The sequence below is a fragment of the Cardiocondyla obscurior genome, linkage group LG07 (genome assembly GCF_019399895.1).
Source record: "Cardiocondyla obscurior isolate alpha-2009 linkage group LG07, Cobs3.1, whole genome shotgun sequence".
NCBI classification, from domain to species: Eukaryota; Metazoa; Arthropoda; class Insecta; order Hymenoptera; family Formicidae; genus Cardiocondyla; species Cardiocondyla obscurior.
Genome location: NC_091870.1, coordinates 2,892,945 through 2,919,096, shown reverse-complemented (window position 1 = coordinate 2,919,096; position 26,152 = coordinate 2,892,945). Strand labels below are relative to the sequence as shown.

Below are 26,152 nucleotides of genomic sequence, written 5' to 3'. Positions count from 1 at the left end.
CCATTTCCGGAGGTCCGTTGCGCAGGGCGGACGCGACGACGCTTCGCGAGGTGTTCTCCGTGTGCTTGGCGCCGATCGTTCGCGTGGAAATTGTAGGCCTCGGGCGCGAATGCAACGTCGACCCGGCGCGAGTGAAGTAGTGTACCAGGACGACGCGATGCACCGCGGCTCGCTCGCTGGACGTGTCCGACGAGCGCGGATTGTGTAAATAGCGCGTAGAGCTAACTGCGCATGCGCGGCTCGTACCCCGCGGGGGCCAGATGAGATGAGCGCGCGTTTGCGGCGGCACGACGCGAGGGTCGCGAAGGGGCTTTGAGGACGCGCGCTAATCCGGCGTCGAGGAACGGTGGAGGAGGAATTAGACGAGCGGAAGCAAGCGGAGTACAGCTACGCTTGATCAATTGTCTATCGGAGTCTCGGAATCGCGGACTGGTGCCCCGGGCGAAGGTATACCGACGAGTTGACCCTCGTTTCGATCGGCGTGAAAGCCAGAGCTCAGCGAGCGAGAACGTCGGCGGCCGCTTGGCTCCGTGATGGACGGCGCGAGTATTAATGGCGGGAACGCCGCGGCATCGCGCGAGGATTCTAACCTCGAAAGCGGCGGCGGTGATGGTGGTGGTGAGGGTGACGCGGTGATGATAGTCACGGAGACGCAGAACACGAGCGACAAGGCGCAAGTGACGGCCGCGGGTAATACGGACACGCAGGAGATTAACGGCGAGCTTAAGGGCTTCCCTAGAAAGTACGGTACGTCACCGCGGAGGAGGATGAGAAAGTTCAAGGCCAACTCGATGGAGTCCGACGCGGCCGATGCACCTGGGACACGGGGGCGCAAGCGCAAATTCTCCGATTACGAGGACGCCAGCTCCGAAGAGTCCGAGGAGTTCAACGGCTTCGATTCCCAGGGACTTGAACTGCAGCAACCGGGCAGCCACGTTCTGAACAAGCTCATTGGTAAGAGTCGCCAATTTGATTGCTCTTCGATAGTCGGCAATAAGCTTAATTATGTCTTAAAATAATTTTTAATTTCTTTACATTTCTTTTAAGTAAAGAGAGAGAGGTAGGTGGGACACTCGATAAAATCGTTTTGCCTCGAGATTTTTTTAATTTTTAATTATTGCTAATTTAAAGAAAATCTGCAGGAAGCTTTCTATTTAACGACTTAAACTAATGTGTTTTGTCTTTCTTGAAATTTAATGAGTAATAAAAACAGAAGGACATGTAATTATTACTAAATAAAAAATGTCTGTGAGAAAGAAAAATATATTTAGTTTGTATCTTGTGATGAAGTATAGCAAAGAATTAAATTTAGAAAAATTATTTTGTTTAATTTGTTAAAATGGTTTCTATTTGTATTAAATAATTATAAATTTAATATATTTAATTTTCAGCTGAAGCGGAAATAGCAGAAGCACAACTTGCAAAACGTGCGAAATATTCCACGCGGTTTTTTGATGCTAGAGAAAAGATCGATGATAGTCAAGATTTTGATGACGTAAAAATGTATGTTTACGAAACAGATAGTTTTCAACACTTTGATATGACAAAAATTAAAAAAGAAAAAGAATCTGATAAATCAGAAACAGATTCTCTTATAGCAAATAGTATAGATTCTGAAAACGAGCCAAACAAATTTGATATGACTTCCAATAGATCGGTCAATTCGTCATCAGCGGCAAGTAGTCCCTCGGCAACATCTCAAAAATCAAAAACAAGTCTTGTTTCTGGTGGTGCAAGTCCAGGAGGGAAGCACAAAACTCCGGTTGATATGTCAAATCCTTTATACAAAGAGCCGTTTAAATATGGATGGAAACGAGAATTAGTGTTTAGAGCTAGTCAAGATATTTCCTTCAAAAAAATGGCTGATATATATTATTACACACCAAAGGGGAAAAAAGTTAGGAGTTTTAGAGAAGTCGCGGAATCTCGTAAGTATAATTAGATAAATTTATTATACAATTGAATCAGTTGTATATTAAATTTATAATCTTTGTTGCAGTTAATTCAAAGGAATTGACCATTGACAATTTTACATTCTTTAAAGAACCTATTGGATTAAATGATCCGGAAAAAGAAGTTATTCGAGATGCTAAACGATTTCGGGTATGTTTTTAGCTTTAATATATTTATTGTTACAAATAAAAATAATATATTAATTTAATTATTTTTTTAAAGTATTTAAAAGAAAATCGAGTTAATATATATTTAAAATTGTAGGGATCTAAAGGTGGATCTGCAAAGAAGTATGCTAAGAAATTTATGGCAATAAAAAAGACACCTCCGGAGCCTACACCAAAAAAACCAGAACCTGTAGCAAGAAAATTGTTACATGAACCTAGCACATCGAGAAAACAAGCGACACAAGAACCTCCTGCACCTGTACCTACACCTGCAGAAACTTCGAAACTTGTTCCTGCATCTGTATCAGCACCTACAAAAACAACTAAAGTGACAAAAGCATCAGCATCACCAGCATATAAAACAAAAGCAACAATCAAGAAAACTCCTCAAATAAGTACGTTCTTACATCAAGCTATTATATACATTTTAATTAAAACATGATCTTATTCTGTAATTTGCGTAACAGAAATGAAAACGCCAGTCGAAGAAAGTGAGATGCTTCCACCTCAGAGGAGTACAGCAAATTCTAGGAGAAGTCAACAGCCACTGGAGAAGGTTATTCCAGTCAAAACAAAAAGATCGCTGACGTGAGTATTTTAATTATTTAATTTTATTTTTGTTATAGTCTTTTAATACCTTACCACTTAAATAACTTCGACGTTACCTATTTTATTTTTATCAGGAAAATAAAATTTTTTTACGGGTTAATAAAAAATAACATATAATGAACATAAAAATTCTGGTTACTTAATATATATAATTTATTCTTTGATTTTAAACGAAAAGCGTTTTAATTAAAAATTTTTTTAACTAAAATAAAAAATTAATTTGAAAGTTGTGACTAAATTTTCGAGATAATTTTCTTACTCTAAATGAAAGTTTTATATTTTACTTTTTTTACAGACTATTTATGACAAATATGGAATTTTTAAAATTATATTATAATATAATACATTGTATTATATTATATTATATTTTATTTTATTTATTATAATTAAATTACGTAAAATTTATCAATTTTATTACACTGATTAAATAAACATAATTTTAAAACACATGCAATATAGTATGTGTATGTATAAAAATTGTTGGATAAGTGGAAAATTTATTATGTCTATAATTTTTATTCTATTATGTCTATAATATTATGTCACTATTTTTCCTTTTTATCCTATTTCATTCACCCTTAATGGAACTCTTGCGTTTTTTCCTTAATTCCTTTCCCGATCAACGCACATCTTCCAGGCCCAAAGTTCAAGAGCCGTGCAGCATAAGGTGTTCAACAAGTATGGGGTTAATACCAAGTTTACAATGTCGAGTATGTCTTTGTTTGTATCATCCTGAATGCGTCGAAGGCATGGAATTTGCAGGCAATGATGAATATGTCTGCAAGGTAGGTTTACTTCGTAGTACACTAACAACTTCAATATATTTTTAATCTTTTGATTGCTTTCGACATCTAAAGATTTTCGTTTTGCTTTATTTTTTAATTGTAAAAGTTGTTTTTTTTTTTTTTAAGCAAATAAACTGAAAATAAATCCGTTTATTTAATTAAAAAATTATTTTTTAAATAATAAAATAAAAAATAATAAAATTATATGTTTGAATAACTTTAATATTAAATTAATTCATATTTTTATAATGCTTATATAAAAATTAATCTGTTGTAGAATTGTCAGCCGGATGTTAAAGAATCTCATATGTCGAATAATCCGTCTTTAACACCACCTCCATTGATCCCAATTAGCATGTTAGGTGCACAGAATTCGAAATCAAAACATCAGATTACTTCGTCTCCTCCAAAATTACAAAGAATTCCGAAACCGGAGGGTGCAGAAGTGCAAACGAGAAATTCTTCTAAAACTGCTAAAATATCTTCAGTATCAAATTCGTCTTCAGCTATAGATAAAAAGGAAAGCACTTGGTTTCCTCAGACGGAAAATGAATTCTTGCAAAGTCATGATGGCACCATGCCGAAACCGGCTCAGAATATTGCTGTGATGGGTGGTAAAAGATACATTGTAGTACCAAAAAATAATGCAATGGCCGTCCAACCAGCTATAACAGTAAAACCAGACAAAATTGGTGATAAACCGCCGATGCTTCAAGATGGCTCATTTACCAATGCTTTGAATACAGCAGATAATTCCTCATCAAACTTATGTGCACCTTTGTGTTTAAATACTGATACGTCTGAAAAAATCGATGTTACACCAGATAAAGATATTCCGAAAGATGCAGTTTATCAAACAGATCTTGTATCTCCTATTACCACTGAAATGACTGAAACATACGATGATAAAGACAAGGATAGTAAAAATATTTCTAAAACAGACAGTTCTGTTGAAATTCTTTCTAAAACAGATACTTCTGTTGAAATTATATCCGAAAACGAATCTTTTACTGCCAATATAGATTTCGTTCCAGAGCAAGTAAAAACAGATTTAATTTCCAAGTCACTTGAAAGTATATCTGTGTGTACACCAGTACATACACCGGTGAATACGCCAGTGGATACACCAGTACAAACACCAGTAGAAACACCAGTACATACGCCAGTACATACGACAAAAACAGACGTCTTTGAAGCAAGTATAGAATCTGAAACATTAAAAATAGATCGGCAAGAGCCATTATCAAATACAGTTGTTACAGTAACAACTAAATCTACCAAGTAAGTTTACGTTCTTTGCACAGGTTTTTTTATTTTACATTTCTTAGAATATTTTTTTATATAATTTACGTTACGGCGACTCTCTTTTGAGGTTTTGGCAGTTGCTTTGTGTACATATTGTATTTACAAGTTATTACAATTACATAGTTTAGTAAAATTAACTTTATAATCCACGCTTCATATATAAAAAAAACGTTATATATTCTTTTATTTTTTATATAAAATCTTGTATATTAGACTTCACATTATAAAACATTTTAGGGTTGTATATGAAGTCTTTTTATATCACAATACAACAAATATTTTAGTATTGTGAATAATTATGATATAAAATTGTAAATGCAATATATATACTGATGCTTATATTTGAAAATATAAAAATCCAGCATTAAAAATGAATTTGATTTTATCTGACGACCGAAGCACACTGCCTTAGCTTCTTAGAAATACGGCCAAGTTTACAACAAATGTGAAAAATTAATAAAAGGCGCACCCGTTGGTTGTCTTGGTATTTTCTGTAATTGTAGCATCAAGGTAAATTAATTTTTATTTGATGTTAAAATGCACATTTATGTATAATATATATCAATGTTTACATTCATGCTGCAATTACAAAGTTACTAATAAGTGCTTCAATAGGAAAAATCTAATTCATTTTTACTTTTTATATTTGCAGATATAAAGACATGTGTGCGAGCTGAAACAAAAACTTAGTGCGTTTTCCCATAAATTCTCACGATCCTTTACCTCCAATTCTATATTCTTTTTATTTCTAGATATATTTGTTTATTTCGAACCATTACTTTCTCGTGATCAAATTATGTAAATGTTTGATTAGAGATTATTTTTAACGGAGGCTTTTTATACCGAAAATCATGGCATGTAGTAAAAAATTTTTGATTATCACGTTTTTAAAAGCCTCTTGAAAAATAAACTCTGGTCTTTTATCAATTTTAATAGAATAAGTTGGCTTTTTGATGTGCGGTACGCGAGTTCTCAAACGTAAAAAATATCAAGTTTTTAAAATGCGTATTTTTCTTTAATATTTTTCAGGAGAAGGCAAAATCAACAAGAACTGGAGCAACAACAAAACTTTTTGACATCAGTTTGCGCTGGTTATCATGCTCTACTGCGTATTTTTCAATATCTTAAGGTCCAAGAATTATTGCGAGCCGCGCGAGTTTGTAAAATGTGGCGTGATCTCGCGGCACATCCATCTCTATGGAAAACTGTACGAATGAAGAACAGTCAAGTAACCGACTGGGATGGCCTGGCGGATACATTACAGAGACGTGGAACGCAACATCTAGATCTCAGGAAAATGCTAGTTGCTGGAGAATCCGACAACATCTGGAATAAATTCTTGACGGTTATACCACGAGTGACCAGTCTTGTGAAACTTGAATTATGCAGATGCCCCGTTATGGTTGTAGAAGAAGTTATTAAAAGTTGTCCGCAATTAGAAGTTTTCAGTGCAATGTCGATTAAGTGTGACTCCCTCACATTAGAATCGATCGGGAATTTGAGTCGATGTCAAGAACTCCGACTTAAAGCAATAACTGGAATGTCACTACAGCAAGATCTTACACCTTTAAAGAATTTAAAACATTTGACACAACTGGTAAGAATATAATTGTTATTATATTTGTTTTATTTGATTATTTAATATTAGAAAATTATATAATGGTAATATATTATTTCTTTTACAGAGTTTGACGTCAGTTAAAGAACTTGGGAAGAAAAAGATCGAGGTTATACAAACGTTAACAAATTTAGAGACGTTAGAATTGGGTGAATGTTCCGACTTTTCTGACAAATTTGGAACTACTGTTTTAATAAAATTAAATAAATTGGAACGCCTTAGACTTGAAAAAGGTCAAGGATCTTGTTGTACATTCGATATCCTTGAAGGTGTATCGAAATTGGAAAATTTAAGTCAAATGGAATTGGTTAACTTTGACGTAAAAAATGGTTTCGATAAATGCCTTGCTATCTGCAAAAACATTAAAAGATTATTGATTATACCGACTTACATATCACAGTCGGCGACGTCTAATAACATGGTGCTCGGAGGTGTCACAGAATTGTCAGATAATTTAACACATTTCATATGGGGTGTGACGCTCGAATTACTCAGAGTTACGGAACTGTTCGTTGATCAGTGCAACCTTATGAATCGACAGGTTACTGGGGATTCCATACCAGTGTTAAAACCTGTTCCCTGCTTAAGATTAATCGGGGATATTGAGGACGAAAATGAGAACCAAAAAAGTATGTAAAGCTAGTTCAACATCTTCAGCAGCTAATTATTATTAGCGTCATTATTTTCAGATATAATTTTTATGATTAAATATATTGTAAAACATTTAATTATTTTAGGTGATGACAAGCAACAGCCACATTCAGGGAGTCCACAAGTTGATATTTTACCATTGCCAAAATTGCAGAAGCTTCTTTTAACCGCATTACCCAAAACGCGGGTTAAAATTTTAAAAATTCCCTTTCATGCCACGTGGCGGCAGAGCATTTCCGATACCACCTCTCAATAAAGACGAACGAGATGATACTGCGACGAGCTCGAATAGGCCAAACAAAATTAAAGTACGAGAGTTGAAGATTTTTGTAAAACTGACTATACAGCATCTGTGCTTCTATATCTGTTATTTTTCAAAGCAACTTAGATAATTTATGTACTATGAGTTTTATGATCTTCAACGATTAATGACCCTTGACAACGTATCGGTACACACTGCGGTATATTTAATGGTTTTGTGATAAACACGTGGGACCATGTATCATGCACCATCTTTGCCGTAGGCAATATGATACGACAAGCTGGTACCCTGGTATGGGATAATTTAATCCAATAAAATTCTGACTTTTATACGTCACGATTTTATTTTCTCAAAGGGAATAGAAATCGTACATATTTGTACTATTAGAGTTGCTGTGATGTGTACCTGCGTTGAAAGTTATCGAATTCGGTTATATGCCGATATATATATATATATAAATGTTTTGAATTCTTCTGGTGAGATATTAATATTTATAAAATTACATATATTAACAAGAAAAAGATAAGTAAAAAAAATTGTTTATTCAATGCTCGAGTGTTGGAGACGTTGGTCTTCTTTTATAATACCCACAAGGCAATTCAGTAAAATAATTCGTAAATTTATAATTTTATTTTATATAATATCAAACTACCACTGGAGTAACAGAAAAAGATCGTATGATCTATATGGCTCTATTTAGAGATTAGACTGTATAAAATATATTATATACATATTATAATATGATTGTATCTGTAATGTCTTTTAATGTGTAGGATACGAGTTTTGCGCTGCAAAGGAACTACGGCAAAATTTTGGATAGTGTAGAACATGTAATATACTTATTTCAATGCACAATACATAATCAAATATAATGTTATTAAAATATTCATGAATTTATATATATATTGATATATATATATATACATATATTGAGTACAAAATATGTATAATTAAGTTTTCAATAATTACTTCTATACTCTTAATAAGACGCAATTTAATTCTTTGTTTCGTTGAGTATGGCATTAAAAAATATATTAGAAGGGAAAGGAAGAGATATATATTTTATATGGTAAGGAAATAGCATATTAGAATTACACAAAATTAACGTTTTAAATAATTTATATGAATTGGATATATTAAAATTATATTGTAATCAATATAAATCACCGTAATTTATTTTGCAGACGAACCTGTGTGCATATATATATATTTATAAACTTTCCCATTTTAGTAAATTTTTTTTTTAAACTAAAATTATTATTTTAAATTCCACAGGTAAAATTTTAGTACAAGAAATAAAATATGTACTTCGTTGCATAACATAGTTTTATTTATATTTTTTGATCGTTTTATAGAATTTTTATTTTTTGCTTTGCAGCGCGAAAATTCATTTGTATTCGCTATGTTTTATTGTATTAAATTTTGTTGCATTCAACTTCGGTAATATGTCTCAATGTTAAACAGACGTTATCTTTACGTTAACGAATTATATATGTAACGTAGTGATGCTATTTGCATTAATATGATTTGTAAATGTTAGGTATTTGTGAAGATTTGAGAAAAACTTTCTTTTTTCTTTTCTTTTTAAATATAAATCGTATAAATACATACTTACTCGTATATGCACATGTGCATATACGCAAATATATACGTATTTATAATTAATAATTTTATACATATGTCTTTATGTATAAAACATTTATGCGTACATTTTTTATAAAGACAATAAAAATGTATAACATAGCTTTATAAAAATTGTTTGTAAAATTTGACGGAAGACATTCGAGACGCAAATTTAAATACGTAGAAAAAAAAAAGATACAAACGCAGATATAGAAGAAAACATTGTATAATATTTTTATTACATATGGTTAATCTTTATTTATAATTATATGTATTTCTAATTAATCTAATTCTATTTAAATCATGTCAAGAACGTGCAAAGTGTAGAGAGAGAAAAAAAATTACAAAAACAAATTAACTTTTATATATATATGTCAATTATATAATATGTATATATACGTTTCGCAGAATATGAATTTTTCACTTCAATTTGTAGCGAACGTTCCGAAATTCATATCGCTCCCGGCATTTTGGGACCGTTCCGGTCAGTTCCGGTCACTTCCGGCTCGGATGGAATCATGATCGAGGACGATCCGGTTGGGAAGTAGCCGCGAAAATAGGTGACCCCTGGCAGAAATCGGAAAATCAATAGATACGCCGTGGGAAGCCGAGAGCCGCGGCACGCGGAGAATCAGGAATCGCGACTCGCGTCCCTTTGGAGGTTATGTCGCGCGTCGATTGCGACACCCGCTTCGCACACAGGCCGCTCGAACTGTGCTATTTTCGTTTCGACGAAAACTGTTTATTCTCGCTAGTCGCAGGCGCCGCGCGTCACGCACTATAATGCATCTGAATGCGAAGAGGAGCCACGAGAGCACCGTGAGATAGTAGACAAAAATGGGCAGGAAGAAGGCTCACACATCGTTCAAGGGTAAACAACCGGGCCCGTCACCGCAACAGAGGCACTTATCCGCGGCGAAGAGAAACGAGCTCAATGTCCTGTGCGAGAAACTATTTCACTGTAAGTAACACTTCCCGCACCAGAGCGTGTTCTTTTTCGGCTCTCGAGAAATCCCCCGTGTTTTTTCTTTTTTTTTTTTTTTTTTTTTTACGAAAGCCTCCATGCCGCATAATTACAAATTTTGATGATAAATGTATAAAGGATTTAACGGGATTGAACCGAAATGTGTGCCAAGGTATCGTATTTCTGTATATTCGATCGCTGGAATGTATCTTTCAGTTATAACATCGGGAGTATTTGTTTTTACGTGCTATTTTTGGTGCCTTTGCAGTGAGCAGTAATCCAGCGTATGTGACACAGTCATGGAACAACTACTTGGATATATCCGAAGTTCTGCTGAAGGTTAAACGACTGGAGGAGATGAAGACGGAGACGTCCCAGCGATCCCAGGGGATTGGACAATTCGTAAACTGGCTGACGGAGAACGGGGCGAGAGTGGACGGCTTGAGTGTCGTTGAGTTTTCCGGATATGACCTGGGATTGAGAGCCGAGACTGACTTTACGGAGAACGAATTGATTATGGAAATACCCAGAGGGCTTATATTCAGCACGTACACCGCGGCATCGGAACTGTTGGTTCTTCAAAATGATCCACTGGTACAACACATGCCGCAAGTGGCATTGGCTATAGCGCTACTTATAGAGAAGTACAAGGAGAACTCCAAGTGGAAGCCTTACTTAGATATGCTTCCAAGCAGTTACAATACAGTTTTATACATGAAGACTAACGATATGATTGAGCTGAAAGGCAGTCCTACATTAGGTACGCAATAAATTTGCTTTTTAAACTGTGCTTCATATTTTTATCCTTATATAAATATATTATTAATTTCACACGTATTCTGTAGTTTGTAATTTACGGTCTTTAGTTTTTATATTTTTATATTTATGATATTGTTGCTTTTGTGCAGAGGCTGCGTTGAAGCAATGTCGGAACATCGCCAGGCAGTATTCCTACTTCAATAAGGTGTTTCAAAACACCAACAACCCCGTCTCAGCGATTCTTAGAGATGTTTTCACTTACGAGAGATATTGGTAAGTAATTGAATTGATTTTTAATAAGGATGGGTAATTACAAATCGATCAAAAGTTGAATAAAATGTACAGCTTTATATATAAAATTTAACTCTTACAACATATATAAACCTATAAATAAATATATCTTATGATCTATGCATGGAAGCTCATCAAAATAGTTTAGCAAATTAGTTTGTGATGTAAAGCATTTGCTCAATTACGGTATCTAAAAATACTGTTTGGAAAAAAATTTACCGATATATTTAAATTGCATTTTTTTTTAATATATATAATTTTGTATCGGTCGATTATAATTGAGAAAAAATATCTCTATATACACGCTGGAACTTTTTTTTTTTCTCTCGGTGAAATAACGCGACGAGTAACTTAACGATGTAGCTTTCGTTAAAAACATTCAATCAGCCTTCGAAGTATAACTCATCCTTGATAAGTATATGCAAAAATACTGGCAGTTTTCTATTAGATTGGCACAAAAGATTGATATGTATTTTCATTAATTAAAAAAAAAAAAAAAAAAAAATGGAATACTATAACTATAATTTCGTACAGAAATGAGATTGATTGTAATTAAGGTGGCTAAAAGTCGGTGCAAATTTTGCATTTTCTAATTTTATTTAATAAATAAGAAAGTCGATACACAAATCTTATATACCAAACTAATAGACTAATCATGCAATTGTGCCGACAACGAGTTACTTTGCGTAATCGGGTATCGTTTCCCAACTGTCGTTTGCGTCTAACGAGTCGTTGTCCATATCGCTCTTATCAAAATCGTCCGCCTCTTGAGCTTCGGATCTCTCCGGCCTCTTAGTCGTCGATGTAGCCACGACGTTCACCATCACAGCGTTCAAGCTGCTAGAATTCGATAGTTTTCTCGCCGCCATAACCGGACCTTGGAACACCGCGCGGGAGAAAGTGTTTCTGTACGTGTATTTCTGCTTCTGTCGAATTCGGCACACGATGAAAATCGCCAGGAACACGACGATCGTCACCCCCAGAATTGCGCCGCTCGCTATTATGCTCGGCTTCACCCTCGACAGAGTCTTCTTCTCTTCTCCGTCGTTCGTGCTGATCGTTTCGCCGTACACCGCCGTTTTTACGTCGATGATATTCGGTTCCTCTTTTACGATTTCTTCAACATAGCCGGCGTGGTATTCGCTAGAGTTATCCGATCGAAGGGTATTTGCTCGTTCATCGATCACCACCACACTCGTGTTATTTCTGTCCGCCGAAAGCTCTGTTTCTGGCTCGTATTCGTTATCGATTTCAGCCCCGAACTGTCGCTGCACGTCTTTCGCGAAAGGCAGAGAACCGAATGTTGTCAATAAATCGACGATCTGCACCGTTCGCCGTGGATTTTCCAATTCGCCGACATCCATTGTACCGTTCTGTAGGCGCGTTGCTTTTTCAGATGCGTTTCTATCGTGTTCAACGAGATCCAGCAATTTCGACATCGATATGTTCTCCACGTCTTTGTCAAAGAACGGATTGTGCAAATAGCTCATGATATCTTTAAACTGATTCATCGTCTCTTCGTCTTGCTTCGCGTCTTCATGTTCCGAGATCTTACTTTCGCTAATATGCTTGCTGCCAGATGAGAGCGGAATGGTAATTTGTTCGTTAGAGAAATCGTTCGCGTTAGACAGCTCCATTGTTTGATGATTCTTCGGTTTGGACATTCGCAGTTGCGATACTTCCGTCAAGTGGACCTTGCTGGAGCCTCTTTGACGTAGAGCGATCAGCTCTTCCACGCTCATGTTTCTCGATTTGAGGAGACGTTCCAGTCGCTTGCCGGCCGAACCGGACGCGAACAGCTCGAAGATCTCTGCCCGCGCCTCCGGCTCGATCTCGGAGACGACGTCTTCGTAGCGTCTCACGTCCCGGTGGTTCTCCATTGCGCGAGTTCCTTCTCCCGGTGATCGAGTCACTTGATGGTACTCAGCCGAGTGATTCTTATCGCGCAACTCTTTTCCGTCCTGGGCCGAGCTCGTGGTTTGCTTCTTCTCAACGCGGCTTAAAACCGCGGCGATGTTACTCGAGTGATCCCGTATTTCACTTCGCGCCCAGTCGTCCTCGGGCTTCTTCGAAGCGTCGTTCTGGTACGCGGCTTCGTCGAACGTGCTGTAATCCTCCGTGGCGATAGGAACTAATTGACCGTTATCTCGAATCGTTTTTCCATTATTGCGACCGCTGGTGTCGTCATCCTGATTGTTCCCACGACCTTCTGCCGGCTTGGTCCGTTCCGTGGGATTGAGAATCTTTTCGATGCTTAAGGTGGACTCGGTGTCGCGAGGCGCCTGTTGCGAGATGACGATCTTCTCCTTCGGTGGATTCGTCCAGACCGGTGCCGCCTGGCTCTTGCCCTTCTTGAAGTCCGTGAAGTCGGAGAACTCCATGATCTCATCTTCGTCGAGACTTTCGAGCCTCGTTCCGCGATCGCTCGTCGACTCTGCGTTGCTGTCGTCATTCAGAAAGTACTCCGCGGAGTTCAGGGCGATCGGCGGCGACGGCGTCGTCGACGTGGTGATCGTCGAGAGCGCCAGGGGAGTCGTCGGTGGTCTCAGCCACGAAGAGCCTTGCGCGGATTGCGTCATCTCGGCGTCTTCCGATTCTTCTTTAACGCGACTCGCATCTCTCGCGGGATTCTTCTCGAGACTCTTCGCTTCACTCGCGACGGTTGTTGTCTGGGACACAGAGTTGTCCGTAATTGCGTCCGAAGTCGTTAATTTTACAGTGGTGCTCGTCGGAGACGATTGCGTGGACTTCCAGGGCGGCGTCACCGTCGCAGCGAGCTTCATCAGCGAGTCGGACATCACCCTCGACATCTCCTCGATGTACTCGTCGGACTCGTCGGCGATTCTTGATTTCAAGGCGTTTATCACGTCGGCTTTCCCTTTCAGGAGATCGCTCAGGGTCAGATTCTTTCGCTGTAGTATCTCAGACAGGCTCGAGCCCTCTTCCTGTTGCATCTTCAGAAGAGATTTCAGCTCGAGCGCGTTCTCTCGCTCCTTCTCGGGTAACATCGTCGTCTCGTCGACTTTTGACGGATGTCGTGGTGAGTTTCTCGATTCTTCATCGCTCGACGACGCCTCGTTCGCCAGAGCGAACTCGTAGTTCTGCGGCGGCCGCCTCTTCCTCGGACGCGGCCTCAGGTACTCCTCGTCGCTGAATTCGTGCTCGTACTCGCTCGGACGAGCCTGGAAGGTCTCGCGGTATCTCCAGGTCATCTCCCGATCGTTCAGCGAGCCGTCGACGACGTTGCGACCGCGTTTTCCGTCGCTGCTCGCCGCGCTGTCGATCGTCTCGGAGGGGACGATCGGACTTTGCGGGTTCTTTAGCGGACGACGTCGTTTGCGTGGATAATCTTCGTTAAGGCTCTCGTAATCTCGACTCCGGTACGAACCTCCGCTCTCTTCCAGAGGTGGAAGTCGCCTCGGATTCCCTCGGGGACGGTCCGGCTGGTCCGTCGCGAAATGATACTTGAGCGGCCGGCGACTTGTTTCGGAGAAGCTTTCTTGCTCAGCATCCTCGACCTCGTCCTTCGTGTAGGATCGGTAATGGGAGAACGGTAGCAAGGGTACGGAGTCGCCGTCGCGCCACTTTGGCTCGAGGGCTTCGCCGTTGCTCCTCCATTTACCCACGGGTGACTCGCTCGACCGATTTTCCGCGCGACCCCGCGGCACCTCCGCGTCACCGTGTCCGCGCGATTCCGTCTGGAAGAATTAAAATCGTTCTTGAAATTTAGTAACAAATAGGTTCAATTAGTATCGCTGCTAATTACAATATATAATATAATTGCGTATCTTAAATCAAAATTTTTATGTTTGACTGTTTGAGAAAATTCTTCATTGAATTTCAAATTGGAATTTAATTCTTAATAAAATGCGTGGAAAGAGATACGCATCTCAGCGATTCGTGCGTTATGCGAAACACTGCGGGAAATGTATATTAATAACACGCGTTTATAATGGAGTGTACCACTTGGCGTAACTGATACATTAAGCGTATATAATCTCGTCGTTTCACGGGATTATTATTTTTTTATTATAATTTTTTTTTTGTTTTACTTTATTTATTTATTTATTTTTTCTTACTTTGACACTCCGCGACGAATATCGTTTCCTGTTTCCGAGTTTCCTGCCAATATTACCCGTTTAATAATGTTTAACGATCGCGCTTGAGAAATCGATTTGTTTCCTCGCGAATCTTAGACCGGGACAAATTATTTGCCGTTTATTGAAATCGCGCGGGGGATAAAATTAAACTTCGGCAAATCGCAATTCGTCACAAGTCACGCAGGAAATCGCTGTTAAACGAGGCATACGATTGTGAGCACCGGTAAAGGCCAACGACCATAACGATAGAAAGTATCGGGGTGTTTGTGGCCGCTTTACAAATATCATCACGAAACGTTTACATAAATGGCGAGCCAATCTTCCGCCGGAGTGATTGCGTTCTTTTTTTTTCTTTTTCTTTCCAATAAAAAAAAAAATCGCTGCGCGGTTTGCGCAACAATCCTCGAGCGAAGTGAGCTCGGAAATCGGAGGAAGAGTCAACTTTCAGCGTTTACTCGCGGCGGTTTCGCGAAAGTTTCCCGATCGAAAGGATCGTCCGCAGTTTCGGCAAATCCTGGTGAACCCGTCGTTTTTTATCGCGGAACCGCGAACGATTAATCTTGACTCCTCGATTATTCGCCGGTGTCCTCTTCACGGCGAAGGAAAAGATTCGGCGATTTCTCGCTTTTACTTTCGCAAGCCGGACGTGCGCGCGCGTGTGAGAACGTGCGAAATAGAGAGCCGATTCTTCGCTTGAAGATGCTTTTCCGTCCCGGTTTCGCAGAAGTGATTTTCTTGCCGAATTAGTTCGCCATTGAAACTGCCGCGGAGGAACCTGGACCATTGTTCAGTCACGGGTGTAGAATAATTGTCGCACGAATTTTATTTAATTGGTACACGTGTTCGCTAATTTGCTATTTCTTTTAGATCTTGATTTAATTTATTTCTGTGTGATTCTTACATGAGATTATTTGTTTGTTTGATTTTTTTTTTTTTTTTTTTTACAATGGCGCTTTCTTAGCAAGATATTTCGCTGTTGGAGTATTCGCGAGCATCGGACTAACATGAACGAGTTATCGTGGCATTTCATAAGCGGGCGTTAGCTCAATCGGCTCATTAGCGCTGTATTAAATCATTTCGTAACTCCATTAAACGCGAAGTTCCATGCTTTCGCGGGTGATTTTCACCTCGCTTTCTCGCCGCGAAAAAAAGAAGATCGCACGTTTGCCATTTTCCACGGTCCAATCCCATATATTCGCGAGTCACGTGGAAAATCACTCGTAATTAATCTCTCGCGGATAACGAAAGTCGCGGCACGATTTTCGCGACTCGTTGCATTTCGTCCACGAGTAAGAAAAAAAAATAAATAAATAAATAAAAATAAATAAAAAGGGGAATTTCCGCCGCGGATTTTCGGACCGATCGCCGACTTCTTTTCAGCGTTAACTACGCGGTATCGCGCGAATCCATCTTTTCGCCTTCCACAGTACGAGCTGTTAAATTTATAATTGCACGTTTTCTCCAATTCTTACGGAGAGAACTTGCCGCGAGCGCGAGCGCTTTTTACTATTAAACGCGAGCATTTTCCGTTCCTCTCTTTATTTTTTTTCTTTTTTTTTTTCCCCATCTCGGTTTCCTCCTCTCGCGACTGCCGGACCTCGTTCTTCATGTTCGGCCCCGAGATCGGGAGTGCGGACGAAATGCGCGACAAAACGCTCGTAAAGTCTCCAACTTTCCGCGCGCGGTACCAGCTTTCTCTTTCTTTCACGATTCACGCGCGAGTTTTCTCGTCGCAGCGCATCGATCTCGCGGTCAGGCACATCGGCGAAAAATTCCGGGAGGAAAAGCGTTAGAGAAAAAAAAAATGATATCGCGAGCCCGATTTCGCTGAGACGCTTGGCGGGCCCCGAGATACGCAAGGCTGTTCGGAAACCCGCGCACTTTCCCTGAAGTTAAATTACGAACGATAAAAGAATGAGGCCTGCTTCGAACGTTAACGTGTCGGTGATTTTCGTACTCGCGAGGGATCGGAAACTAGTTCCAGCGATTTACGCTTCAGTGAATCCTACTTGCCAGCTTAACGTTTCAAGTGAAAGATACGTGATGTAAAAAAAAGATGCGAGAACCAGCTTTAAATTTGTCAATTTGCGTTGAGCTTTGTTTAAAAAAAAAAAAGAAAGAAAAGAAAAGAAGAAAGATAAAAGGAATACATTTTTCAAGAACCATTTAAGGTTTGTAGTTTACGTCGTGAAAGAATAACTCGTTGAAGTCTTCCTGAAATTAATTTCGTTAAAATTGTTGTGGTTACGTTTATGAATTGTAATTGCCTTCGGGAGAGATATTTTGTACGTCCCACGAAACGTTCATTAGACACGTGAGGGCGTGAATTAAACAGATTCTTGACATCGTATGTTCAACTTGAATCATTCAAGTTTAACGACGTCTAATGAACGTAATTACGGAACTTGGTTGAACCTGTCGCCGGCGCACGTCACGATTGTTTCGCAATCCAGGACATACATGCATTTCTGCACGGCACGGAATCACTAAGAGGCGTGACAAATATCAACAGAAATGTCACAAAATTTCACAATCTACCAGTTTTTCTGAAAAATCACGACCGGTTAAAAACGTCAGAAGCATAACTTTCGGCTCTGTGACCGTATAAACCGGTCGTTCACCCTCTCGTGTCTAATTGTAAAACGTACTCCAGAAAGTTCTTTGCATTAAACCTGAAGAAACCGTCAAGGAAAGGAGAGAGAGAAAAAAAAAAAAAAAAGTTTACGTTATTTTTTAATAATTATTTTTTAAATTAACCTTTCGATTATTTTTCTTTTTCGTTCGAATTCTCGATTTACGATTAGACGGAAGATTTTACACGCCCGTGACGTCTCGTTTATTTGAAGGAATTCACTTTTACGTTACGTACAATCGTGAATAATTAATCGAGGACGAATGCCCCTTTCGTAATTACCTGATACTCATAGTCGACGCTGCGTTCCGGGACTTCCGGCTTCCTCGCGGGATCGCCGTGGACCAGAATACCGCGCGAGATGTCACACGCGAATGCGATGAGCGCGAGCACCGGGAACACCTTCTGCATAGTTACAGAGCGATCAGGAATCTCAATGCCTGGTCCTCGCGGCACCGCGAACCCCTTACGGCGGTGAGGCACTTCTTCTCGTCGGTGCTCGCGATAAGATGCACGTAGATCACCAGGGCGCACAGAATAACGAAGATCGCGTTCTTGCGGTTGCACAGACTCGGAATCCCCTCGAGAATCATGCAGGCGAACGCGCGTCGAATTCTCAATAAGTCCGTCGAATTAGGACCGTGAAGTCCGCTCGCGGGCAGTCGATTCACGACGTAGTAATCTCGTAATTAACTTTCCTCGTAATTACCTTCGCGCGCTGGGGTAATTGTTAATTAGTTCGGTGTGTCAGTAGTATCAACGTTTCTAATCCATCGCGTTGCACCAGGCAGGTTTCAGCTGCTCTGCGTTATCCCAGGGAGGTGAACTTTTGAGAGAATCCCTCGCGTTCGGAACTCGCGATCGAAGGATCGCGAGGATCAAGTTTCCTTTTTTCCTCTTGCTTCCGCGTTCACTGGGGCTTCCTCTCGGTCGCCGCGCGGAGAGCATCGCGGTTGGCGAACGCGTTCTCCATTTTCGAACCCGCGAAAGGGAAGAGGCCCCCAACCGTTGTCTCGCTCGGTGCGCAAAACTTTCGCGGGCTTCGGACCGCTCGTCTGCGTTCTCGGCAAATCGCCCCTACGGACTGACGTCGCTTTTCTCCGCGCGCGCTCCTAAGTAAGCCGGTGAAACTCGAGAGGAGTAAAAGAGTGTTCTCTTCCACCGCGAGTAACTCCGCCGCCTGCTCGCGGTCGCCCGCTCACGGCGGGGACGATTCCTTCGTGCCGCGGCGAGATGAATTCCGGTGATCGCCGCACGCGGGCCTGAGCGATGGCGATCGGCTGACATCCGCGATCGACGAGGAAGCCGCGGTCGCTTATTCCAAATTGGGAGGCGCGCGAAAAAGGAAAAAGACGTCCGGAGAAAGTTCAGTCCGGGAAACAGCGGCGGGATTCAGCCAAGTATCAAATGATCGGGCATTAAAACCGAATGTTACAAGCGCGATCAGCGGGGGTTGCATATTTTTTTTTTTTTTTTATCTCCAAGTTTATGGAAACCCGACCCGGAGCGTTCGGTATCTTGCAGCGATTGCGAGAAGGAGAAGAGCTCTAGGTTGTAAATTATGACGCAAGGATACGTGCATACGATTAAGTAACCGTCGACGGTAAATAAAGAAATGTAATGTCGCCATTAGGAATTAATAGACCGTTGATTCGCTTGCCGATATCTCAATCGCTGGTTCTGCCCTATCGCGATCGGCTGCTCGCGACTTCGGGAAAGGAAGTCGTTAAGTGCTCGAAGCGAAAACTTTTGTTAATGCAAATGTCGCGTACATATATCTATCACCGCGTGCCTTCGTTAAGATAAAGCTTCGTGGGATCTTCCTCGTGCGTTTCTGCGTTTAAACTTGTCGGAATAAACTACGCGAACCCGCGAGTATTAATTTTTCACGATCATGTGCACGCGCCGCTTGTATTTTTATTTTTTAAATATTTTTTTTATCGCTATTAAATCCGCATATATTTGGTACTTTACAGAAATTTTTTTTTATTAAAAAAAAAGAGAAGAAAAATTTCGGTACTTATACTTTAATTATTATATTTATTGGGTACAAGAATATTAAATATGCGTATATTTTAAATATGATGAAGCGTAAGAAGCCGCTCAGTCGGCGACGTAAAGCGAAAGGAAATCGCGATCCGCCGCGGCGTGTATTTATTTATTTAACGCACGTCAAACTGAGGAATTAAAAATTACGATCGGGCAAACGCGAGCGAAGTGGAGAAGTGTGTCGATCGTTTGCAACAATAGGCTATGCAAACTATCCTTTTACGCGTAATTTACGTAGACAATACTCGCGGCAGCCGTGATTTCTCCTCCTTTCTCCTGTTTTAAAAATAATACCCGTTGCCGACCCGAGATTTATGATAATTTCCTGAAAATTGTAATGCCGTTTCGGTGCAAACCTTTAATACAGACAGAAGTCCAGCGTCCGACTAGGGCGACACTTATTACCCTTCTTTTGTGTACTTATCTCTCTCGTTCAGTCTATGATTTTTTTTTCTTCTTCTTTTTTTTCTATTGTCTCTGCACTTTCACGAATTCAAAGCAACGAATTATTAAAGTAACAAACAATTTCTTTCTCACAATCGCTCCTAGGTTACTGTTACGCGGGAAGAATTTAGTTTGCTACCAGCGGCAAACGAAGTTCTCTCGCCTGCCGAAGGAACTTGCGTGTGAAATTCGTTATTTCTCGCGGTGAGTTTGTATCAATTATCGCATTATGCAGCCAGTTATAACACGCGGATCGTTCGCGGTTCGACACGTAACGCGACCGAGTGAAATTAACCGGGAGCCCGAGATGAGAGCGATTGTCGCGAGCTCGTCTTTAATGAACCGCGCTGAGGCGAACGGCGACGTAATGACAATGACGAGGAATAATGACGACGCCGATTCTTTCGCAATTCGTTGTAGCGCGGATAGTCATCAGAGCCGGCTGCATTGTCTCAACTTCGTCTCAGACGATCCATAACGCTAAATAGAAGTCTACGTACAACCTCATCCTTCTTTCGAAATCTTTCAAGTCCCATGAACGTGTTAGGCCTTTGGAAGAGAAGAAAAGAAAGGATACTTTTCCATGCAAATGCCTTAAAAAAAGAAAATAATAATAAAAATTAATTAATTAATTAATAAAAAAAAAATAAAAAATAAGGGGAGCTCTTGTAGGCGAGAAATTGTATAATTGATAAATTGATGCGCCGATGCCGCGTGCGGAAGACAATAATCTTCGCTTCAAACGCAGGATCGTGACTCGCTGTTTGGGAAATGAGCTTCAATTTATAGATCGTCTGATATACGGGGCTCACTAATAGCACACCGGGCATGGATGCACACTCGAGCGCACGTGGGAAGGTCGCCCGATGAATCGGAGATCGTGAGATCTTCTCTATGCACACTTTCTACGCGATATAGACGAGCGTGCCGGCGAAGGGACCGATCGGATCCACGGTTGAAAATAATAGCGATCGCCACGGTTTGCCGTGCGTAATAAAGCCTCGTGTTCCCGTAACCCACAAGTATATGATACGCGGACGCCGGCGATACTTTCCAATTCGATAAGTTATTTCTTTTCCGTCGGGATCCGTCACTTTGGCGTCCGGACTGCTTCGCTCGTTCTCTCGGAAAACCGATCGTCTGGACTTCGTCTAGAAAGGCGACTTGCGCGAAACGCCGATCCTTTTAGACGGTCGACTTTTGTAGTTTCAGCCCGATATCCAGTTCCCGATGGCCTAGTTCGTTGTATTCCGATGGGTTTTTATTTTCTTTTCTATTTCTTTTTTATTTTTTATTTTTATTTCTTTTTTTTTTCCTTTTTTTTTTTTTTTTTTGTTGACGCTGACGCATAAACGCCACCACGGACGTTGTACGCGAGCGTTGATTAATGATCGCCGCGCAAAACGCTGCGCTTGGCAGCTTGAGATTTCTAACGCGAGAATCCTGTCCCGCGGTATTTCTGTCCCGGTTAAACTGTATTACATGGCATTACGGAGACATCTCGAATTATGGTGAAACGCACAATATTTTATATATTTATACCACCTATACCGATCTAAAATCTTCAGAATGCGAGCAACCGTAGAGCAACTGACACCCGTATATATGCTAATTAACGATACACACTAATAAACGTGCCTCACCTTCTGAGGTGTCGACGTGTCGCCGGCTAATTGAATAAATTACGCGAATACGTCCGACTAGTAGATTTTCTATAAAAGTATAAAATAAAATCCTAGCGTAACGCGCTGAAATATATTCCGCTAAATCGTCATAACACGCGGCGTTTAATTATCGTACTAATGAGATCCGAGCTGGCTCGAGTACAGAAGTTTCGTTTATTCAGAGCGCGAGAGGGATCCGCGGGACCAGGCGGGAAACAGCTCGCGATAGCGATCGCGTTCGCCAAGTCTCACCGCCTATTTTATATTGTTAATGATACGGTTACGGCGTGACGTTGGTGAACGCTGGTCGCGCGGAACCCCGCGAGAGATACGCGTGATCGCTTTCGCAGCATGCGGCGGTGCACGCACACGCATGCAAATGCGATTGGAAGCGCCGCTCGTGGAAAAACGACCCGGGCCTTTCCTCGTCGGAGCGTTGGTGAACGCGCAGCGTTGCTCTCGACGATATATTCCTCCTCGTATCTCGGTTTAAAGAGCCGCGGGAGGGGAGACACGTAAAGACCGAGCCGCGCTTCGGCCTCGCACTTTCACGCGGATCCGAACTTTCATGACAAATCCGGTCTTCCTAGCGCATCGATTAATTCTCTCTCGAGGGTGTTGAGAAACACGCGACACACATTCGATCGACGGCACCGCTGCATTCGAAATCTTTAATCGCCGGGGGACTATCGAATAATTTAGACGAAGTAACCGGAGGCCAGGTAGAATCGAAGGTTTGAAATATTTAAATCGAAGGAACTTCCTGCTTGGTCCGCGCTAGGTCTTCGTGTTATTAATAATAATAATTATTATTAATCGTCTCTTATTGATAATTGTTCGCGAGGAGAGAGGCCGGGTTTAAAAGCGAAAGTGCTTTTATCTCCAGCCGTTTCTGCATCGTTACGATTTCGCGTAGGAAAAGAAAAAGAAAAAAAAAAAAAACTAAAATAAAATAATGCACGGAAACTTCGCGCTAAAACGGCAATCTCGTTGCGACATCGAAATTACGGAGCGTGTTAAAAGCGAATATCTCACCGGTTTCATCAAATTCCTTTTTGAAAAATTAATTTTTTCTTTCCAGCGGCCGCGCGCGGAGGACACGCTATCGTTGCTTATGGCGCACGTAGTAACCTTCCCGCGGTTTCTCGCCGCACGCGAGACGCGCTTCGAAAAGTTACGCGAGTTTTATAAACGCGCGGATTTATAAACGAGCGCTAAAACGCGGCAAACTGTCGGCGGACCGTGAAATTTTATTCGCTTTATCGCAAGAAGCCGACGTTGCGGCGAGTATGTTTGATTTTCCACGATATCGCAAAAAGAATTCATTCCCCTCCACTCCTTTTTTTTTTTTCTCTCTCCCTACAATTTTATTTGTATTGTTACAGCACTCCTGCCAGGGTCTATCAATTATTTGCCCGCGATTTTTTCGCGCTCGGCGTAATAGATTACGGCGGTTTGCCGAGTAATGACGTATCATTTTGCGGTATTGCAGACAGAACCTGTTCTTGCGGACATATCTCCCAATCACATCTAAATATTTCGCTCAGGGTCGTTGACCTTTTCAGCCGTCGTTGGCGATTTGACGCTGGGCAATCTGCGGCTCTCAAGTTCGAATTCAATTATTTCCCCGAGCTCGGAAAAAGCGAGAGAATTAATTTTATTTTATACTACTGTGTTTGAGAAATGTGTAAAAAAAAGAAAAGAAAGAGTTGGATATTTTCTTTCGAGTTTCTCGATTATTTAAAATGTCGAACGGCAAGTGTCGCAGAAGTAGGCCGCATCCTCGGCCGACAATGAGGCGTCATTAGCTCGAAACGGTTTACTGGAATTAATTTGTTCTACACGAGGAAGAGCTCAATCACGCAACCGGCGCGGCGGTCGTGCACGGACTTTATTGTATGCACGGGCGATAAAATCCCGGTTGAACGAGAGTAACACGCGATCGTCTCCCACGTGGAGGACATGCGACGGCGATTGTGAGAAGCGCGCGCGTTTCTCGGCGCGGGGAAAGAAAAAGGAGAGACAAGAAGGAAAGTCCGCGTCGTCGGAAGCGACGATGAATCCTCTCGTACGTTCATTTCCGTAATTCTGGGTCAAGTTCTCGCGTACCCGAAAAGCGAGGCGGCATGCCCGCGGCGAAGTTAACGATGCTCTTCCTCAATTTCGCCCCGAAAGCGAAAGCGCTTCACGCTCCGGGGATTGACGCGGGTACGCACGCAGCCGTCGTAACGGCGACTTTTGATAGCCGGTGGATTTCACCTCGGGTCGAGAGCAATTCTCGACTTAGATTATTTTCATTAGCGAAAGACCAGCAGCGACGTTGAATCGAGGAGAGCTAGACCGGAACACGGGAAGAATAAAAATTAAATTTATTATTTCTTAGTATATTTTAATTTAATTAATCTTTGATATTTTTTAATACATTTTTTTTACAATCCAACCAGGACGTAAGATTTATTTAGAGAATCAATAATAGAAAATAAAATTAATCTTTTGTTTAAACCTTTTTTTTTGTAATGTGTTTATGCATGTGGAGGATTGAGACGATCTTTTTCCGCTGTTCTAGGAATGTTAGTCTCGTCTGGTCTACGTAGATGCCTGTAATAAAATATGACGATAATAACGTCGAATAAATTTTTCAGCTGGGCAGTTTCCACGGTGATGACGAGGCAGAATCTGGTCCCAAGTCCGGATGGCTCGCGCATGATACACGCTTTAATCCCGATGTGGGACATGTGCAATCACGAGAACGGAAGGGTAAGTCATGAAGATGATGAGCCGAGTGCGGACGAGCAATGCGTTTTCTGTCATTACCATAGATTACGACGGACTTCAACGCGACCTCGGACCGCTGCGAGTGTTACGCGTTGAGGGACTTCAAGAAAGGGGAGCAGGTGTTCATAAGTTACGGCCCGAGAACAAACTCCGATTTCTTCGTGCACTCAGGCTTCGTCTGCATGGACAACGAGCAAGTACGTTCAACCATTTGTTAAAAAAAAAAATAAAATAAAAAATAACGCCGATCTCCCGCTAAAAAGCTTAATATCGGAACGCAAGAACGGTGAAAATGGCTAGTAGATCTATAATATTTTTTTTTTCAATCTTAAATCCACCGAAGAGAAATCGACGATCTTAGGAATCTGTAGAAAAACGAATTTCACAATGCGAATCTCTATACATTATTTACAAGGCAATTTGTGTTGCAATTTACAGGATGGTTTTAAGCTGCGTCTCGGTATCAGCAAAGCGGATTCTCTTCAGAAGGAACGAATAGAATTGTTGGGCAAACTGGATCTGCCGTCAGTCGGAGAATTTTTGCTGAAGCCGGGCACGGAGCCCATCTCCGATACTTTATTAGCCTTCTTGCGAGTGTTCAGTATGCGAAAAGCCGAGCTCACGCATTGGCTGCGCTCGGACAGGGTCTTCGACCTGAAGCACGTGGACTGTGCGTTGGAGACGGTCGTCGAGGAGAATGTCAGAAAATTTTTGCTGACCAGACTGCAGCTTTTAATCGCTAATTATCCGACAACACTGAAGGTGAAAGTAAAACCCGACGTTGTGCCACTTACCTTCCATCAGCGCGCGACCAATCAATATTAATATTTCCTTTTATTTGCAGGAAGATCTGGAGTTGCTGGAGACCACGTTGCCGCAGACGAAAAAAATAGCGGTCCAGCTGAGGGTCACGGAAAAGAGAATTCTTTCGGGTGCGCTCGAATACGTGGAGCAATGGATAAAAGCTTGAAATAATCGGCTGTGGTTAAGCGGGGATATCAAACACGTTCACACTTAGAAACAGAAAAGCATCACAAGAGAAATCAACTTTATTTTTACAATATTCCCGAACGACAATTTCAATTATAAAAAGTAAAATATATATATATAATATATATAAGTGGACGAATTATATATAATAAAGCGCATATTTATCGTCTGTTAAATATGTAAACTCTTCATGATTGACGCATGTGTGGGTAATAATTATAGGAAAAAAACACACATTGTAAAATATATTGCGAATTATGTGAATAACTGATCATATATGTACGTCTACCTGATATATAATATAATTATACAAGTGTGTGTTCAAGAAACATATAAAATTTTTATTTAGAATGCAGATTTTTTACGCATTTTATATATATATGTATATTTTTTTTTTTAATTAAATACAAATCAAATTGGTAGACAAAATGAGAGTTGTAATAATTCTGACCTACGACTAGGAGAACTGATAGTTTGATTGATATTTGCTCTCTGATTTAATATAAAAAAA

The 26,152-nt window shown here is 40.7% G+C and overlaps 3 protein-coding genes across 5 annotated transcripts; 2 read left to right on the top strand and 1 right to left on the bottom strand.

Moving 5' to 3' along the window:
- The first annotated feature begins 16 nt into the window (after positions 1 to 16).
- LOC139104261 (mucin-17) lies at positions 17 to 9,337 on the top strand. 3 transcript variants are annotated; one of them, XM_070659635.1, is made up of 11 exons: positions 22 to 954; positions 1,392 to 1,503; positions 1,654 to 1,928; positions 2,000 to 2,103; positions 2,218 to 2,515; positions 2,588 to 2,708; positions 3,367 to 3,514; positions 3,792 to 4,795; positions 5,849 to 6,416; positions 6,505 to 7,066; positions 7,175 to 9,337. In XM_070659635.1, exons 1-11 carry the CDS (start codon positions 534 to 536, stop codon positions 7,342 to 7,344), a joined length of 3,783 nt encoding a protein of 1,260 aa, XP_070515736.1. In that variant the 5' UTR covers positions 22 to 533; the 3' UTR covers positions 7,345 to 9,337. The 3 variants fall into 3 exon arrangements, with proteins under 3 accessions (XP_070515735.1, XP_070515736.1, XP_070515734.1); XM_070659634.1 differs by having other exon boundaries at positions 17 to 954; positions 1,392 to 1,928; positions 2,045 to 2,103; XM_070659633.1 differs by having other exon boundaries at positions 1,392 to 1,928.
- Positions 9,338 to 9,458: 121 nt separating this feature from the next.
- Setd3 (SET domain containing 3) lies at positions 9,459 to 26,031 on the top strand. The gene is made up of 7 exons (XM_070659671.1): positions 9,459 to 9,934; positions 10,206 to 10,697; positions 10,846 to 10,969; positions 24,519 to 24,633; positions 24,696 to 24,848; positions 25,090 to 25,413; positions 25,496 to 26,031. The coding sequence occupies exons 1-7, from the start codon at positions 9,811 to 9,813 to the stop codon at positions 25,619 to 25,621; spliced, it is 1,458 nt and encodes a 485-aa protein (XP_070515772.1). The 5' UTR covers positions 9,459 to 9,810; the 3' UTR covers positions 25,622 to 26,031.
- On the bottom strand, positions 11,522 to 18,339 carry LOC139104303 (uro-adherence factor A). The gene is made up of 2 exons (XM_070659716.1): positions 18,002 to 18,339; positions 11,522 to 14,685 (listed from the first exon to the last, which is right to left on the bottom strand). The coding sequence occupies exons 1-2, from the start codon at positions 18,128 to 18,130 to the stop codon at positions 11,665 to 11,667; spliced, it is 3,150 nt and encodes a 1,049-aa protein (XP_070515817.1). The 5' UTR covers positions 18,131 to 18,339; the 3' UTR covers positions 11,522 to 11,664.
- Positions 26,032 to 26,152: the final 121 nt, after the last annotated feature.